This window comes from Phyllostomus hastatus, unplaced genomic scaffold (assembly GCF_019186645.2).
Source record: "Phyllostomus hastatus isolate PE091 unplaced genomic scaffold, TTU_PhHast_1.1 phas_contig_210, whole genome shotgun sequence".
Taxonomy (NCBI): Eukaryota; Metazoa; Chordata; class Mammalia; order Chiroptera; family Phyllostomidae; genus Phyllostomus; species Phyllostomus hastatus.
Genome location: NW_025333737.1, coordinates 31018578 through 31033617, shown reverse-complemented (window position 1 = coordinate 31033617; position 15040 = coordinate 31018578). Strand labels below are relative to the sequence as shown.

The 15040-nt window shown below is 61.4% G+C and overlaps 2 protein-coding genes across 5 annotated transcripts; one reads left to right on the top strand and one right to left on the bottom strand.

The window, feature by feature from the left end:
- PLEKHH3 (pleckstrin homology, MyTH4 and FERM domain containing H3) lies at positions 1-8551 on the top strand. Of its 4 annotated transcripts, none has more exons than XR_006785469.1 (13): positions 1-634; positions 2596-2651; positions 3005-3084; positions 3173-3364; positions 3450-3607; positions 3715-3835; positions 4631-4937; positions 5523-5730; positions 5961-6097; positions 6387-6519; positions 6715-7136; positions 7463-7654; positions 8165-8302. XR_006785469.1 is itself a non-coding variant. In XM_045837451.1 (13 exons), exons 1-13 carry the CDS (start codon positions 473-475, stop codon positions 8339-8341), a joined length of 2361 nt encoding a protein of 786 aa, XP_045693407.1. In that variant the 5' UTR covers positions 4-472; the 3' UTR covers positions 8342-8551. The 4 variants fall into 4 exon arrangements, 3 of the variants coding, with proteins under 3 accessions (XP_045693407.1, XP_045693405.1, XP_045693406.1); XM_045837451.1 differs by having other exon boundaries at positions 4-634; positions 5961-6088; positions 6715-7161; positions 8165-8551; XM_045837449.1 differs by having other exon boundaries at positions 5-634; positions 6715-7161; positions 8165-8551.
- Positions 8552-9450: 899 nt separating this feature from the next.
- On the bottom strand, positions 9451-14147 carry LOC123817222 (tubulin gamma-2 chain). The gene is made up of 11 exons (XM_045836785.1): positions 13881-14147; positions 13480-13592; positions 13128-13295; positions 12744-12812; positions 12292-12371; positions 11743-11869; positions 11039-11125; positions 10773-10922; positions 10197-10349; positions 9952-10113; positions 9451-9828 (listed from the first exon to the last, which is right to left on the bottom strand). The coding sequence occupies exons 1-11, from the start codon at positions 13927-13929 to the stop codon at positions 9631-9633; spliced, it is 1356 nt and encodes a 451-aa protein (XP_045692741.1). The 5' UTR covers positions 13930-14147; the 3' UTR covers positions 9451-9630.
- Between the last annotated feature and the right edge of the window lie 893 nt (positions 14148-15040).

The window sequence follows — 15040 nt, the reverse complement described above, 5'->3', positions numbered from 1 at the left end:
GGAGGCGGGGTCCCGGCGCGGTGCTCGCGCCCCTAGCGCGCCAGTCCCGGGGCTGCAGGGAGCGCAGAGCGCGCGGCCCGGGCCCCGGCCACCGGACGTTCTACCGGACACGACCCTCCCTGAAGCTTGGACAGCTGCCCACCTTGGACACTGCTCTGGACACTGCCCTACACAGGGCTGGACACTACAACGGACACTACTTCCCAGCTCCGGACATTGCTCCCTCCTCCCCCCTGGGCCCTGGACGATTTTCCCCCTCCCCCTTCGGGGGCCCAGACACTGAGCCCCCGCAGGCTCTAGCTACCAACCCCTGCACCCCGGCTGCAGACACTGCCTCCTCCCAGTCGCCTTCTCCCTTCCCTTCCACCCGCCCCGTCTTTCCCCCGACTGAGTCGGAGCTTCGCCAGCTTCTCCGACCCCCTGCAGCTTGGCCCCGGCTGCCCAAGCCCCCATCCCCCGGCTGCTCGTCCGGATGCCTCTCCCCGGGGGATTGTGGTGGCTCCTTTGCTGCCGTCGAGGCTTTACTCTTCTGCACCGGGACTACGGGGACGGCGAACTTAGCGGGGACGGGGACGAGGACGAGGACGAGGAGACCTTTGAGCTACGGACCCCGAGTCCAGCGGGCGGCGGGAGGGTAAGTCCCGGGGGTGCGGAGCCTCGTCTCAGTCCCTCTCACTCACTGCCACCGGCCGTCACGCCTGATCCCGCTCCAGGCTCCAGCCCAGGGCCGTGCTCTTGGCGGGCCGGGGACGTGGGAGAGGTTTTCGCCCGGGGCCAGAAGCCCCTGGGAGCTCAAGGAGCAGCCCCACTTGGACGTGCCTGTGGGCCTCGCGCCGCACGCGGGGCGCTGTCCACCTGCTGGGGGCCTGGAGGCAGGGAGGCGTCACGCGTGGCCCGACCTGGCCCTGCCTCACCCTTCCCCGCCGGGCCCGCGTCCCATCCCATCTCCTTCCGCCTCCGCCAGAGCCGAGGAATGTGGTGAGGCCGGCTGGGCGGCTCGGACGCCTGGGTCCGCTCCATTCCCAGGTCGTGAGCGCTGAGCGCTGGGGCCAGATGCGGGAGTTCCCGCGCCGGGGACCTGGGCAAGGGGAAGAAGGCTTCCTCACATGGGGGTCCGTGGCGGGGACCCCATGGAGAGGGCATTGGGAGCCACAACCCTTGGAGGACTCCTCGTCGTTACCCTCAGGACAGAGCGCTCGGCCCTCCCTGGTGAGCCGCCTGGGGAATCCCGGAGGGGATGATGAGGGACACTGTCTCCCCAGTTCTGTCGAATTTCCTCGTGGGGAAACTGAGGTGCCATTGGCGTGGGAGACCTCCATCCCCCGACGTCCCCTCTCTGATTCAGGGGCAGACCGGGAAGCCAGATTCCCCAGGTTTGTGACCCGGGTCAGGCTCCCATCCCCCGCTCAGGGGTCCCCAGCAGGCCTGGTGGCTCCGTGCCCGGGTAGGGCGGGCTGTGCCGCCGCGGCCGGCGCCAGCACCTGGCGGAGGCGGAGGGCGGATAAATATAGAGGGGGGGGGGGCAGGGAGGGAAGCAGGGGACTGCGATTAGGGGAGTTGGTCGAAGAGTGGTCAGCACCTGCCCTCCACGGTGGTGGGCCAGGAACCCCTTTCAGATCCTCTAGAAAATAGGTGGGTCTTTGCCTTAGGAATGCACAGGACGCAGGCAACCTCCGGCTCCCAGGCTGGGCAGGGTCGGCTCTGTGAACCCGGCCATTGCCTCCCTCGTGCTCCACCTCCACCCCCCTCCCGGGAGCTTGGGGACAGGTGTCCCTGGCCCCCCTTCCCCCACCTCCCCCTGCTGGCTTCAGCAGTCTGCCCGAAATGGGACGATGGCACAGTTCCTGCCTGACCTGGCTTCTGGACGGGGTTGGTGGCCTTTCTCAGACCCCAGTCTACAGCTGAAGTTCCAGGGCGAAGGGGGAGGGGCACAATCCCCTACAGCATCTCCCCAGTGAGAGTGTGCGCCATTCCCCCCAGGGCCAGCCCTTCCTGAGCCCCAGCGAAGGGGCAGGGTCTCTGCTGACAATGAGTCTCAGGGGTGTCTGTGGGGGAGGGGTGCAAAAGAAGCTCTTGGAAAAAGCCCTATACCAAAGGGATCCCTCTCCCTTTCATTCATGTCTGTGCCCACCTCCTGCCTGCCCGCCCATCGGGCGAAGAAGGGAAAATGAGGGGGTGGGGGGTTACTTTGAACCTGCCAGAACTCGAAGGGACTTCACCCACCTCTCCCTTTTCAGAGGTCAGGACGCTAAGGCCCAAAGACTGGAGAGGACTTACAAAGTTCCTCTTCTCCTTCCCTGGGGAGTTAGTGCTGGAGCTGGCACTAGAACCCGGGCCTCCTGACTCCCTGCCCAGTGCTCTTTCCACCCTCCCAAACCCCTCACTGCATCTTCGCACGGTGACCAAAGGTAACAGAGACCAGGCTCCTTAGCGCTGGCATTTCCGTAGAGACTGATGGGAGGGGCCAGTCCGGGGTTGCAGCGTACTCCGCCACCGCCGCCACCCCACTACTTGATTCCTCAGTCCCCTGAGCAGCGCTGGCCTGGGGGCAGACGCCTCGAGGAGGGCTGTCTGACCCTGAACCTGTTTCCCCAGGGCCCACTGGACGTGACGCTGACTCAACCCGTGAGGAGTGGGCCCATCTCAGACAGGTGAGCTCTTCCTCCGAGACCCATGGTCTGGAGACCCTAGCCCGCCCCGGGACCCCCATCCTTGCCGCCTTCCCTCTTGCGATTGTGCAATAAGGGAGAGTCCTTACGCCGGACGCTGTGGTTTGGCTAGGGTCCCGAGGGGGCGGTCCGGCTGGGGGCGCCAGGAGGAAGAGGGGGGGTCCGGGCTATTTTTGGTGCGAGGTCAGACCGGCCCAGCGGTTCCCACAGCCTGGGGGAAGGGTGCCTAGCCCGGGAGCAGGCACCCCTCGCAGTCTGCGGAACCCCTATTGAGGAGCCCCCTGGAGGCGGGGTGCAGGACCCGCAGTCTCACCCAACACTTCCCTGTGGCCCAGGCTGCAGAGCTGGGAGGAGACCCGGAGCCTCATCCCGGAGAAGGGGCTGCTGGAGGAGGACTCCGATGTCGTCGTGAAAGGTGAGGACCCATCTCATGCACTTTGGATGTCTCCGAGTCCTGAGCCTTCAGGGAATAATATCTTCTCCTGGTGATCCTCTCTCGCCAGGTTGGCTGTACCGCGAGACCCGCGAGCGAGGGGCGCGGCCCTGGTTGCCCCCGCGCCGGGCCTGGTTCGTGCTCACCCGGGACTCCCTGGACCAGTTCAGCAGCAGCGGGAAGGGGGCGCGGCGCCTCGGGAGCCTGGTTCTCACCAGCCTGTGCTCTGTGACCGGCCCGGAGCGCAGGCCCAAGGAGACGGGTGAGAACTTGTGGGGACTCCCCTTCCTCCTCGGGCAGTAGCCCCAGCCGGCCCTGATTGCCGTCCCGGCCTCTCTTCCCGCCAGGTCTGTGGTCGGTTACGGTGTCTGGCCGGAAGCACAGTGTGAGGCTCTGCTCCCCGCGCCAGGCCGAAGCGGAGCGCTGGGGGGCGGCGCTGCGCAAAGTGATCGCCTCCAAGGCGCCGCTGGAGACCCCCACCCAGCTGCTGCTCAGGGACATTCAGGTACTGGAGAGGGGACTCCATGGAGAAAGAGGAGGGTCGTGGGCCCAGCAGCTCTCTGCATTCATGGGGAGCCCCCTTCTCCACCACTGTCCCTCTTTGGTCTCTAGGAGAGTTGCGGGGACCTGGAGGCCGTGGCCCTCATTTACCGCCGAAACCCAATTCTGCGGCACACCAGCGGGGCCTTGTACGCCCCGCTCCTGCCCCTGCCCTACGGAGTCAGCGCCCCAGGTGAGCGGCCGGAGCCCTTGATTGGGGGATCCGAATGCCTCCCTCCAGAGAGACATAGCAGTCCTCAGGGCACCTACCCAGCCCCTCACTTCTTAAAGGGCGAGTCTGAAACCGGAAGCCGACCAGACTGGTACCGAGGGTGGTGGGATGAAGAGCCACCACACACACACACACACACACACACACACACACACACACAGTTCTCCTGTGACCTTCTTTTCTGACTACTGGTGTCCTTCATGAATTGTTATCCTGTCTTCTATTCTTTTTATTATACTCTTAAGACCATGCCATGCCATACTACTGCTACAAGCAGTGGGGAAGCCACCTTGGTTGGGATCATGTGCTGGCCTCATCCGGCTATGTTTCTCCCCAAGTGGGTTTGGGGACTGGCCCGGGTCCTAAAGCTAGAGGATTAGGGGGAGCTGGCAGAAGAACCCGGGTTTTCTGGCTCCAAGTCCAGCCTGTGTTCTGACCCGTAGTGGTAGCTCTGTGTCCCCAGATACAGAGCCTGGGTTAGAACCTCAGTCCTTTAGTCTGTCTCTCTGCCTTACTGGCCCCAGGTGCAGCTTTAGCAGATCCGGAGGGGGAGATTCCTGGGAGGCGGGGGTTGAGAGTTTGGCTCTGTGGGGACCACTGCTTTCCCTTCACTCTTCCTGTCGTTCGTGCTCTCCCCTCCTTGCCACCCCCTGTCCCCTTATACTCCCTCTGACCTCCCCTGGTTCATGCCTTCCTCCCAGGGCCCAGCTCCGTGTCCCCTCTCCAAACCGTCCCTCCGCCCCCACCCTCCCGCAGGTCCCGGCTATGCACCCTTGCGCGAGGAGGCGGTGCGGCTGTTCCTGGCGCTACAGGCCCTGGAGGGGGCGCGGCGCCCCGGGCCCCTGATGCAGGGTGTACTTCAGACCTGCCGGGACCTGCCCGCGCTTCGCGACGAACTCTTCCTGCAGCTGGCTAAGCAGACCTCGGGCCCCGCGGGGCCCCCCGGGTTGCCCGCTACCCAAGACCCCGCAGCCCTCCGGTACTGGCAGCTCCTCACCTGCATGAGCTGCACCTTCCGGCCTGGGGGAGCTGTACGAGGTCACCTCCTGGGACACCTGGAGAGGTGAGAGGGCTGGGGTGGGGCAAGGCCTTGGCATCCTACCAAGGGAGCTATGGGGCTGGGAGAGGATGGCGGGCCTTTGGAAAGGGGTTGGCAGATGGAGAACTGAGGCCCAGAGAAGGAAAGGGACTTGCCCAAGGTCAGGGCCACTGCTAATGTGTACAGTGCCACTGTAGGAATGACAGGATCTTGTCTCACTTGCCCGCGGAGGAACTGCAAAAAGGCGCCCCCTCTGAGCAGAGGAATAATCCAAAGGGTGCTTCTTCCCAGGCGGATGCAGTCCAGCGCCAGGGCTTGGAGGCTGCAAAGCGGCAGGCGGCTGGATTTTGGATTTCGACCCGAAGGAGGACCTTGGAGACCTTGGGGATTAGGAGGGGCAGTTTAGGAGAGAGCTGCCAGGAGCCTTAGAAAGTCATTCACCTCCATCCATGCAGAGCTCCAGAGGTCGATTCAGAAGAGCCTGTCTCTGCCTTAAAGTTGGAGGGGAGGGCGTGGACGAGACGAAATAACCTATGAAATAAGAATGCGAGAGGCAGGGGGAGGAGGAAAGCCGTCCGAGCACTGACCTGCGGGTTCTCCCTAACCCAGGACCGAGCGGGCGCTCCCGGATTCGGAACTGGCCGAATATGCGCGCTTCATCCGCAAGGCGCTGGGCCGGACGCGCGGCCGAGAGCTGGTGCCCTCGCTGGCAGAGATCTCCGCGCTGAGCCGACGCCAAGAGCTGTGGTGTACGGTTCACTGTCCGGGGGCTGGTGCCTGCCCCGTGGCCATAGACTCCCACACCACGGCGGCGGAGGTAAGGCCAGAGAAAAGACCCCTGAAACGTTACTCCTGTCCTCACAGCTTCCCACGCCCGGCTCCCCCTGGTGCACGGACCCGAGGTTCACCCGGGCCTGAGATTCGAACTTTGGGTGAAGGGTGTGTGTGGGAGGACTAGGACACCTGAAAGACCGCCCCCGCCCCCCCGCAGTTGGGTCAGCCCCTCCGTAAGTCCTGACTCTCCCCGCGCCGCCGTTTCCCCTCCAGGTTGCTCGAGAGCTGGTGGGGCGGCTGGGCTTGGCTCGAAGCCGCAACGCTTTCGCGCTGTACGAGCAACGAGGGGCCCAGGAGCGCGCCCTGGCTGGGGGGACTCTCGTGGCCGACGTGCTCACCAGGTTTGAGAAGTAAATGTCCATCCCCAGCCCCGCTCTCCACCAGCCCATCTTCCTCCGCTCCGGTCAGCCCCTGCGCAACGCGAACATTTACGAGCGCTCGCCACTTAACCCGAGCAGTGACGTTTGCCGGTTCCGAGACGGACTCCCGCCCACCAGTGATTTGCGGTCGGGCTTCCCGGCTCATCCCGGCTGTCCCCTGCGCCCCGGCCCTGCCCCCAACATCTGGCCCCTTTCCGCCCCAGCCCTGGGGGATGGGGGCTGCCCCCGGAGTCGCTTAGCACTTGGTTCTCCAATGCAGGTTGGCAGCGGAGGAAGCGGGGCTGGAGGACTCGCCCGACTCCGGCTGGAGACTGTGCCTGCGTCTTCACGGACCTCTGCACCCCGAGGGGCTGTCCCCAAACGGTCACGAGCTGCCTTTCCTCTTTGAGCAGGTGAGCATCTCCAGCATGCACGCCCCACACCCAAAAGACTCCCGAGCCTGAATTCCCTTGCTGGGCCATCGTATTCCGTATTCTAACCCCGTGGGAGGCTTTACTCGAAACCAGACTTAAGATGCCTCGCCCCGAGGTGTTTTCACGATCGTACAGCCGCAGCTGCCTCGTTGACTCCCGGTGCCTCTCCCGCAGGCTCACGCTTTGCTGCTGCGCGGCCGTCCTCCCCCTCCCGACGACACGCTGCGCGCCCTGGCGGCGCTGCGCCTGCAAAGCCTGCACCGAGACTTCTCCCCGCGGGCGCCCCTGCCGCGCTTGGACCGCTTGCTGCCGCCTCCCGCCCCGCCGCGTGAAGACCCTCCTCACCAGATCTCCAGGCCTCCCCCATCCGCCGCCCTGCTGGCCAGGGCAATCTGGAGCTCGGGCCTGGCCAAGAGGCCAGCGGAGCGGGTCCAGCACGGCGGGGCGGGCAGCGCGGCCCGAGAGGGAGGAGGTGGCGCCGGCATGGCGGCTGCTGTGCTGGGCGGCTGGAAGCGGCTACGGGGCATGGGCCGAGCTGAGGCCATGGCTGCCTACCTGACTCTGGCGGCGCAGTGTCCAGGGTTCGGCGCTGCTCGGTATGAAGTACTGGAGCTGAGCACGGTGAGGGGGAAAAGGGCGAAGGGGACTCTGGTGGCCCAAGCCCTACACCTTTGCCCCAGAGCCAGAGGCCCCCACTCAGGGAGTCCATTCATCCCCTGCACGCACCACAGCTGCCCATCTCAGGCCCCAGGAGTCACCGGCCCTTGGGTTCTCCCCTCTCTGGAGCCTTAGCACCCCTCCACACATGCGCTGTGGATCATCAGGGGCACTGGGAAACGTCCTGCTCTCAGCCCTCTCCTCCCGCCAAAAATGATGCAGCAGGGCCCCCCTTTGCACCCTGACTCTGCCTGTTTGTCCCCAGGAGGCTGGTGGGGGTGCTCCACAGAAGCTGTTCCTGGGCCTGGGAGCCAAGGCGATGTCCCTCTCCCGACCTGGCGAGACCGAGCCCATCCACAGTGTCAGCTATGGTCACGTGGCCGCCTGCCAGCTAATGGGCCCCCACACCCTGGCACTGAGGGTGGGAGAGAGCCAGCTCCTCCTGCAGAGCCCCCAGGTGAGTGGAAAGAGGCGTGTGGAAGGAGGAAGGAGGGGAAAGACTGTTAAGAAACATTTATTAAGTACCAAGCGTGGGCCAGGTACAGCTGGCTCTGGGCACTGGTGATGGGACAGCGATGACGGAAGAGCCCGGGGAGCCCAATGCTACAAAGGGAAGTGCAGTGTGACAGGAGGCGGCCGCAGCATTAGGTGGGATGGTCTGGAAAGTACACGCAAAGAAGGTGGTATGTAAACTAGCCATGGGCAGCTCTGGGGGAACAGCATGCCAGGTAGAGGGAATGGCCAATGCAAGGGCCCTGAGATGAGAATAAACTTCGTTTACTGGAGAAGCACAAATAAGGAAGTGTGATGGGCACATCTTAAGTGAGGGAGCGATGCTGAGAAAGGAAAAGTTGTAGGGGCAGCTCAGGTCAGACCTTGGTATGGGAGCCTGGGTGGAGGGTGAGACAGGAGAGCCCCCGTGGCCCCTGGTGCATCCTGACCTCTGCCCCCCCTCTCCCGCCCTTAGGTGGAAGAGATCATGCAGCTGGTGAATGCTTACTTGGCTCACCCCTCCCCTGAGAGGCCCTGCAGCAGTGCCGCCCCTCCCTGCCAAGACCTGCCAGACACCTCCTCTCCCAGCCAGCGCCCAGGCCTGGACGAGCCCCAGGGACAGTCTGGCTGTTTGGGGCAGCTGCAGAAATGAGCCTGCCAAGAGGTCACGACCTCCCTCCCGTCTGTCTCCGGCCTGGACCTGGACTGCTCTGAGATCGGAGGGAACCATGGACCCTTTTAGCCCTGCAGGGACAGGGCACACCCCATACCCAAGGGCTGCAATGGGTGCAGACAATTTTCTAGTTTGTTTCTTAATTTATTTGTAGAAGGGAAGCAAAAAAAAAATTCTTATTTACACAAACCCTTCCTGTGGGAGCGTTGTCCGTGGGACAAGTTGGAGCCCCATAGGTCAGAGCTCCACCCCTGGGACGCCCACACTCCGGGTTTTGGGAGTCTGGACACCACAGGGCGCCACCCTCCTCGACTGTCTGGATTTAACCTCCTCCTGGCCAGGGTGCTGCCACTGGGTGGCGGGTGGGGTAGAAAAGAGGGCAGCTGTGGAGGCTGACAATTACTTACCCTCTCTGCCCCACTGAGGGGAAGAGAGGTGGCCTCCCGGTGGCCCTGGGGCTGGAGGCCACTGAGTCATCACGACTAGCACTACCCAGTTCCTACTCTGGTGTCTGGCTGGTGGGGCCTGTCTTTGGGGTGCCTGCCTGCTGCTTTGGGCCCGGAATGGAGAGAAGTGTGGGGTGGGATTAGACCCAGAAACTCCTGTGGCACGGGTTAAGAACTTGTCAGGATGGGCTCAGCCCTGCTCCTGGGTTCTGTTCCTGCTTTATCAGGTTGGATTGAATGCGGCTGAATTCCTGAAGATCTATATCCCCTTGGGCACTGGGATTCCAGAGCCCCAGCTTTCCTGACCCGCTCAGAATGCTGGTCCGTCAGCAGTCCTCAAACCTGGTCTGTGAGGAGAGGAGGCTGGGCCATACTGATCTACCCTGGGGTGGGGACTTGGGCATGGAGGGTGTAGCAGACCTCGGTAATCAGTCCTCTGTAGCCTTGACAGTAGAGCTACCTCCAGGAAAACAGCCTCGTTATAGGCAAAGGGATGTCACCAGAAACGGTGGACACATTAAGACGTGGACCAAGTGGCCGTCCCACCACCACAGGCCTGGGCGCTGGGAAGGAACTTGAAGGGCCCCTCACCATCCCCATAGTCACAGACCAAGCCCTGATCATATTCACAACCAAGCTTTATTATCGTATTAGAGGTAAACAGGCACATCGAGGGTCAGGGCATGGGAGGGAGGGAGTGTGGGTAGCTCCTGGGCTGGAGATGCACCTAGAAGAGTTGCTGGTGAGGGCAGTTGGGGTCAGAGGAGCCAGCCAGCACGATGGGAACGATGCTCATGGCCCAGGGGGAGCCGTGAGGGGAAGTCACTGCTCCTGGGTGCCCCAGGAGATGTAGTCTGGCCGCGTGGCTGCGTGGTACTCATCGATGAGCTCCTGCACGACCTCCCTGGACCTGTCCAGTTCATCAAAGTTCTCCTTGAAGATGTCCTCCTTGCGGAACTGCTCCAGGAAGGCCTCCCGCTTCCGCAGCTTGTCGTACTGCTGGCAGGAGCTTTCAAAGAGCTGAAAGAGAAACATCAATGATGGCAGCCAGTGCAAGATAGGGGGCGCTGGAACAGACCGGGGAAAATGGGGAAGGGGCGAGTGGAACAGAGCAGCCAGAGAGGACCAGGAGACCAGCCTCACCGAGGAGATGCTGGTGTGGTTGGCCATCATCAGCCCACTGACCCGGTGGGCAGAGGGCAGGTAGGGAGACTTCCTGGACAGGGCCACCTGGATGCTGGCCGGGCCCCAGGGGATGAAGTTGGCCAACTTCCGTTCCCGGATCCTCTGCAGGCTCTTGTGGACCTGGGGAGCGCACAGGGGTGGTGGTGGTCGCCTCTCCTCTACCCCTGCAGGTTCCAGGGGTGGAACGAAGGGGCCTCACCTACCTGAGTGGGGTCCACCTCGCCCTGGATGATGTTGAGGATGGCAATGTAGCAGTGGTTGGTCTGGCGATCCCGGCCGGTGGACACCATCACGTTCTTGGGCTGCAGCAGCCGCCTCATGACATCCAGGACCGTGGTCTTCCTCACGCTGGCCACCTGAGGGGACAGTGGGCCACAGGGACCAGGCCAGCACTCAGGGCACAGCCCACAGACGCATGGACAGAGGACAGCAGGCCACACGTGTCCCCCACCAGACTGGGGGCAGTGTGGTCTCTTTGGGCCGTGTCTGTAGATTCGGGTCTATACTGAGCCTCTGCTGTGGGGTCGGGAATCGGAGCCGTGCTCAGCTCAGCAACCTCACGCCCCTGTGCGGGAGCATGAGGAGGTCCCATAGTACAGCCCAGGCCCTGCAGGGAGCCGAAGGCAGCGGGGAGAGGAGAGCCAGTCAGCAAGGAAGTGGTCTAGTCAGTGCTGGTCCCTGAGCACAGAGCCTGCTGGGCCAGCAGGAAGAGCAGAAAGGCCAGGTGGGCCTCCTGGGCCCAGGGGCAGTCGGGCCTGGGACACTGAGGCCCCTCTCACCGACTGGTCCGTGGTGAGGGGCGTGTAGCCCGTCATGAGGAAGTGGAGCCGGGGCGTGGGGATGAGCGAGGCGATGAGGCCGATGAGGTCGTTGTTCATGTAGCCAGGGTAGCGCAGGGTGGTGGTGCTGGCGGACATGATGGTGGACACCTGGGGACGGGGACGGCACGCCGTGGGTGGGCCTGGTTGGGGGGTGTTCCCCTCTGCAGGCAGCACTCCAGTAGGGTGGGGTTCCAGTCCACAGCAGCTCAGGAGTGGGGGCTCACCAGCTGGTTGATCTGGGAGAAGGACGGGTTCTGGATGTGCAGGCGGTCCGTGGCGATCCGGTTCAGGGCTGTGTTGTCCAGCACCACCTGCGGGGACAGAAGAGGGTCACAGCTCCTTTTTGAGGAGAAAGGGAGCAGAGAAATGAGTTATTAGCTTAGCCCCCTTCTAAACTCCAAAACCAGGAATTAAGTGTGTTAATGTAAAAGGAAAGTACTGTGTCTGGGGCATCACGAGACACGTTTCTACCATCCAGTGCAGTAAGTAAATATTTGACTATCCCCACGAGCCACGCATGGTGTGGGCCTGCTCTGGAGATAACAGAGAAAGTAAACGGGCATGGTCGTCCCCTCACCAGGTCACCAGACTAGTGGCGGGAGCTTGACATTAAGTACAAAACAACAGAAAAGGATAGTTACAGCCTGGAATATGCACAAAAGCATTTGACTTTGACTTGAGTGGCCAGGAAGGTTTGTACTAAGAAAGTGACGCTGGGGCTGAAAACTTAAGCATGAGCAGGCATTCATAGGCTCACTGGAGACACGCGGGGGACTGTAAGCAACTTGGGATCAGGTGCTTATTTCGTAATTTGGGGCTCTAGGTAGGGCTCTGTGGGTCCTCTTGTTCCCTCGGCTGGGGCTCAGGAAGGACAGGTGAATGCGTCCCTCCGGTCTGGAGGGAGGGACGCTTCCTCCTCTGTGCTCACCACACAGTCTGCGTTCTGGGTCAGCCGCTTGAGCGTGAGCAGGGAGTTGTAGGGCTGGACCACCACGTCGCTCATCTCGTCCTGGTTGGGAAACACTGAGTAGGTTTGCACCAGCTTCTTGGGGTACCTGGGAGTGAGCAAGAGGGAGCGGGCAAGGTAGCACAGTGAACCGAAGGACTCCCACCACTGTTCATCTCTGTCTTCCCTGGGGGTAACAGGGGCCACTGCCTTCCAAGTGCTACCAAGTTTGTATTACAAAAGGGTTTGTGTAAGAGGGCAAAAGTGAGTCTTCCAGGCACAGGAGCCAAAAAGCAGACGCCTAAAGCATCAAACCCTGTAGGTCCCCTCCTCTCCCTAAGTAACCCCCATCCCCCCAGGGAACTATTGCTTCCAAGATGCTCTCTAGGTGGCCAGACTCTGTTCCTTCCTAGGACTCAAAGGGCTAGTTGCAGGCCTTTCAGTCCAAGAGAAAAAAGTAACCAAAAAAAAAAAAAAAAGGCATTACCCAGCGAGCTGGGGCTAATACCCTCTCCCCAAACACAGGCTTACCTGTCATTCAGTCGCTCGAGGAGGTAGGAGCCCAGGCCAGAGCCCGTGCCCCCCGCGATGGAGTGGCACAGCACGAAGCCCTGCACAGGGAGGGGAGGGGAGGGGAGGGGAGAGAGTCTCCAGGGACCCGGGGAGAGGCTCCAGGCTTGTCTCACTCCCCGCTCCCAGCACACTACGTCTCAGGCCTGCCTCTGTGTCCACCCCGGCTGAGGCTCCTCGGGAAGGATGACTCATATCTGAGAAGCTGATGCCAGCCAGGCTAGGATCTCCTTGAAGACAAGGACTGGGCCTTATTCACCTCGGTGTCTCACGTCCGATGCTCAATAAATGAGGTCTGACTTGAACTGCCCCCCTCCCACCCCCTGTTCGAGGCCACCTGCTGACCTCCCCCGCCCTACACTTGTCGTCGGCTTCTTTGTTTTTTCCTTGCCTTCAGTGGGGCAGAACCTCACCTCTAGGCTGTCGCTGCCATCTGCTTCTCGGTCGATGATGTCAAAAATATCTTCGTGGATTTTCTCACCCTGCATAGAGACATGGGGAGGGAGGGTCAGGATGAAGGTCCTGGAGAGCATCCCCTTTCAACACCAGTGACTCTACCCAGGGATGCTGCTGCCATCCTCAAGGAGAGCTGCAGCTGGGGCCCTCCACCCAGAAAAGCTGCTTTGCAAAGGATTTGCACAGTTTGCATAAACCTCTCCCTGGCTGTCCCTCTTGTTAGGGTATCCCTTTGTCTGCTATGATTGTTAATCGGGTCTAGTTAGATTCCCAGGCTGCTTTGAGCCGGCCTTACCTAGGGGAGAGGACATCAAGGGTCTCTGAGATGGCCACCTGAATACCTGGGAGAATCCACTGGCCCAGTTGTTGCCAGCTCCTCCTCCGTGCTCCGACAGGTAGATGTTCTCTGGGTTGTAGAGCTTGGCATAGGGCGAGTTGAGGATGGAGTGGATCACCCGGGGCTCCAGGTCCAGCAGCACAGCCCTGGGGATGTAGTGCTCATCGTCTGCCTGTGAGCGGGAGTCCAGGAGGGCGCCCACTCAGCTACGGTCAAGTCCACCATCCTCCCAACTCTGGCTCCTGCTCGGCCTCCCTCCTCAAGCCAGCCACCCTGGCCCCTCTGCCCGGACAGGGTTCCCAGTACCGGGACGTTGCCCTTCCCCTCAGGCCTCCTGGCCAAGTCGCCGGGAGCACCTGGTAGAAAAAGACGTCCTTGCGGTCAGTGCCCTCGGTGGCGAATTCCTCCACGATGCCCTCGGGGCTGATACCATGCTCGGCGCACAGCTGTTTCCAGAACTCGAACCCAACTGGGGGATGGGGAGAGATGCCTGGTTCTGCTCGAGTCACAAGGCCCCAGGAGCCCGGGGTTAGGCTCACAGGCTGTCCCACTCAGAGGCTGGATCCAAGACGCCTGGTCTGGGAGCCGTGACAGCCCTGGGCTGGAGGCACAGCTCCGGGTTGGGGGCTCGTTCATCATGCGCAGTAAGGCAGGGGTCATGGGAGGAAAAGGGGAACTGGAGGATGCCAAACGCTTGGGTGGGACCCGAAAGGGCAGAACCGGAGACTGGAGGGCCCCTTGGCGCACGCTCGCTCACTCTGGTTGCCGCACTGGCCCAGCTGCAGGGTGATGATCTCCCGGGGCATCGCTCTTCAGACGCGGGCGTTCCAGCCCGGTCCTGCGGGAGTCACGACACAGACGAAAGCCTGGCAGCCGGACGCGCAGGACGTGGAGAGCGCGCTCTCTCTTCGTCTTTTGACGTGGGCGCTCGGTCTGCGCGTGTGCAGTGCAGGTCTCCCCGCGGCCGGCGGGCCGGGATGCCCAGGTTGGGCATCATTTTCACCAAAACACTTGCAGCTGGAATTCGGCACAGGCGCAGAGTGAGGCCACGCCTTCCCGCTAAACCACCTAGCTCCGCGCCTGCGCGATGAGACTAGCTGGGGCGGCGGGGTAGCGACTCCGGGGCTGGGGAGGTGAGCGGAGGGGCGGGGACAGCGGCCCAGAGGTGTGGAGTCTGCTGTGCCGTGGAGGCTGGTGAGTGACTCTGCTCCGGGGGGGATTGCAGTCAACCCAATGTTCTTTTCTCTTTTTAATTTTGAATTTTTAAATTAAATATCTGTAGTACAGAATTTACCATTTTAATCATTTTTAAATGTATCATTCTATGGCAGAAAGTACGTTCACATTATTCTGCAGCCCTCAGTACCACTCATGTCTAGAACTTGATCGTCTTTACAAACTGAAATTCTGTTCCCACAAACAGTAACTCCCCATCACCACTCTACGTCTCTGTGATTTTTCTTTAAGATTTTATTTATTTTTAGAGAGGGAAGGGAGGGAGAAAGAGAGAGAGAAACAATGTGCGGTTGCTGGGGGGCGTGGCCTGCAAACCAGGCATGTGCCCTGACTGGGAATCGAACCTGCAACACTTTGGTTAGCAGCCCGCGCTCAATCCACTGAGCTACGCCAGCCAGGGCTATCTCTGTGATTTTGACTGCTCTAGGTACTCCCACAGGTGGGATCACACAGTATTTACCCTTCTGTGTCTGGCCTATTTCTCTTCCCACAGTGTCTTCAGGGTTACTCCATGTGTAGCTAGTGTCAAATTTTCACTCCTTTCTAAGGATGTATATATAACATTCCATCGTGTGTGTGTGTGTGTAATATATACATACACATACATATATTCTCACATTTTGTGTTTGTGCGTTCATCTGTCAACAAACACTGGGGATGCTTCCACATATTAGCTATTGG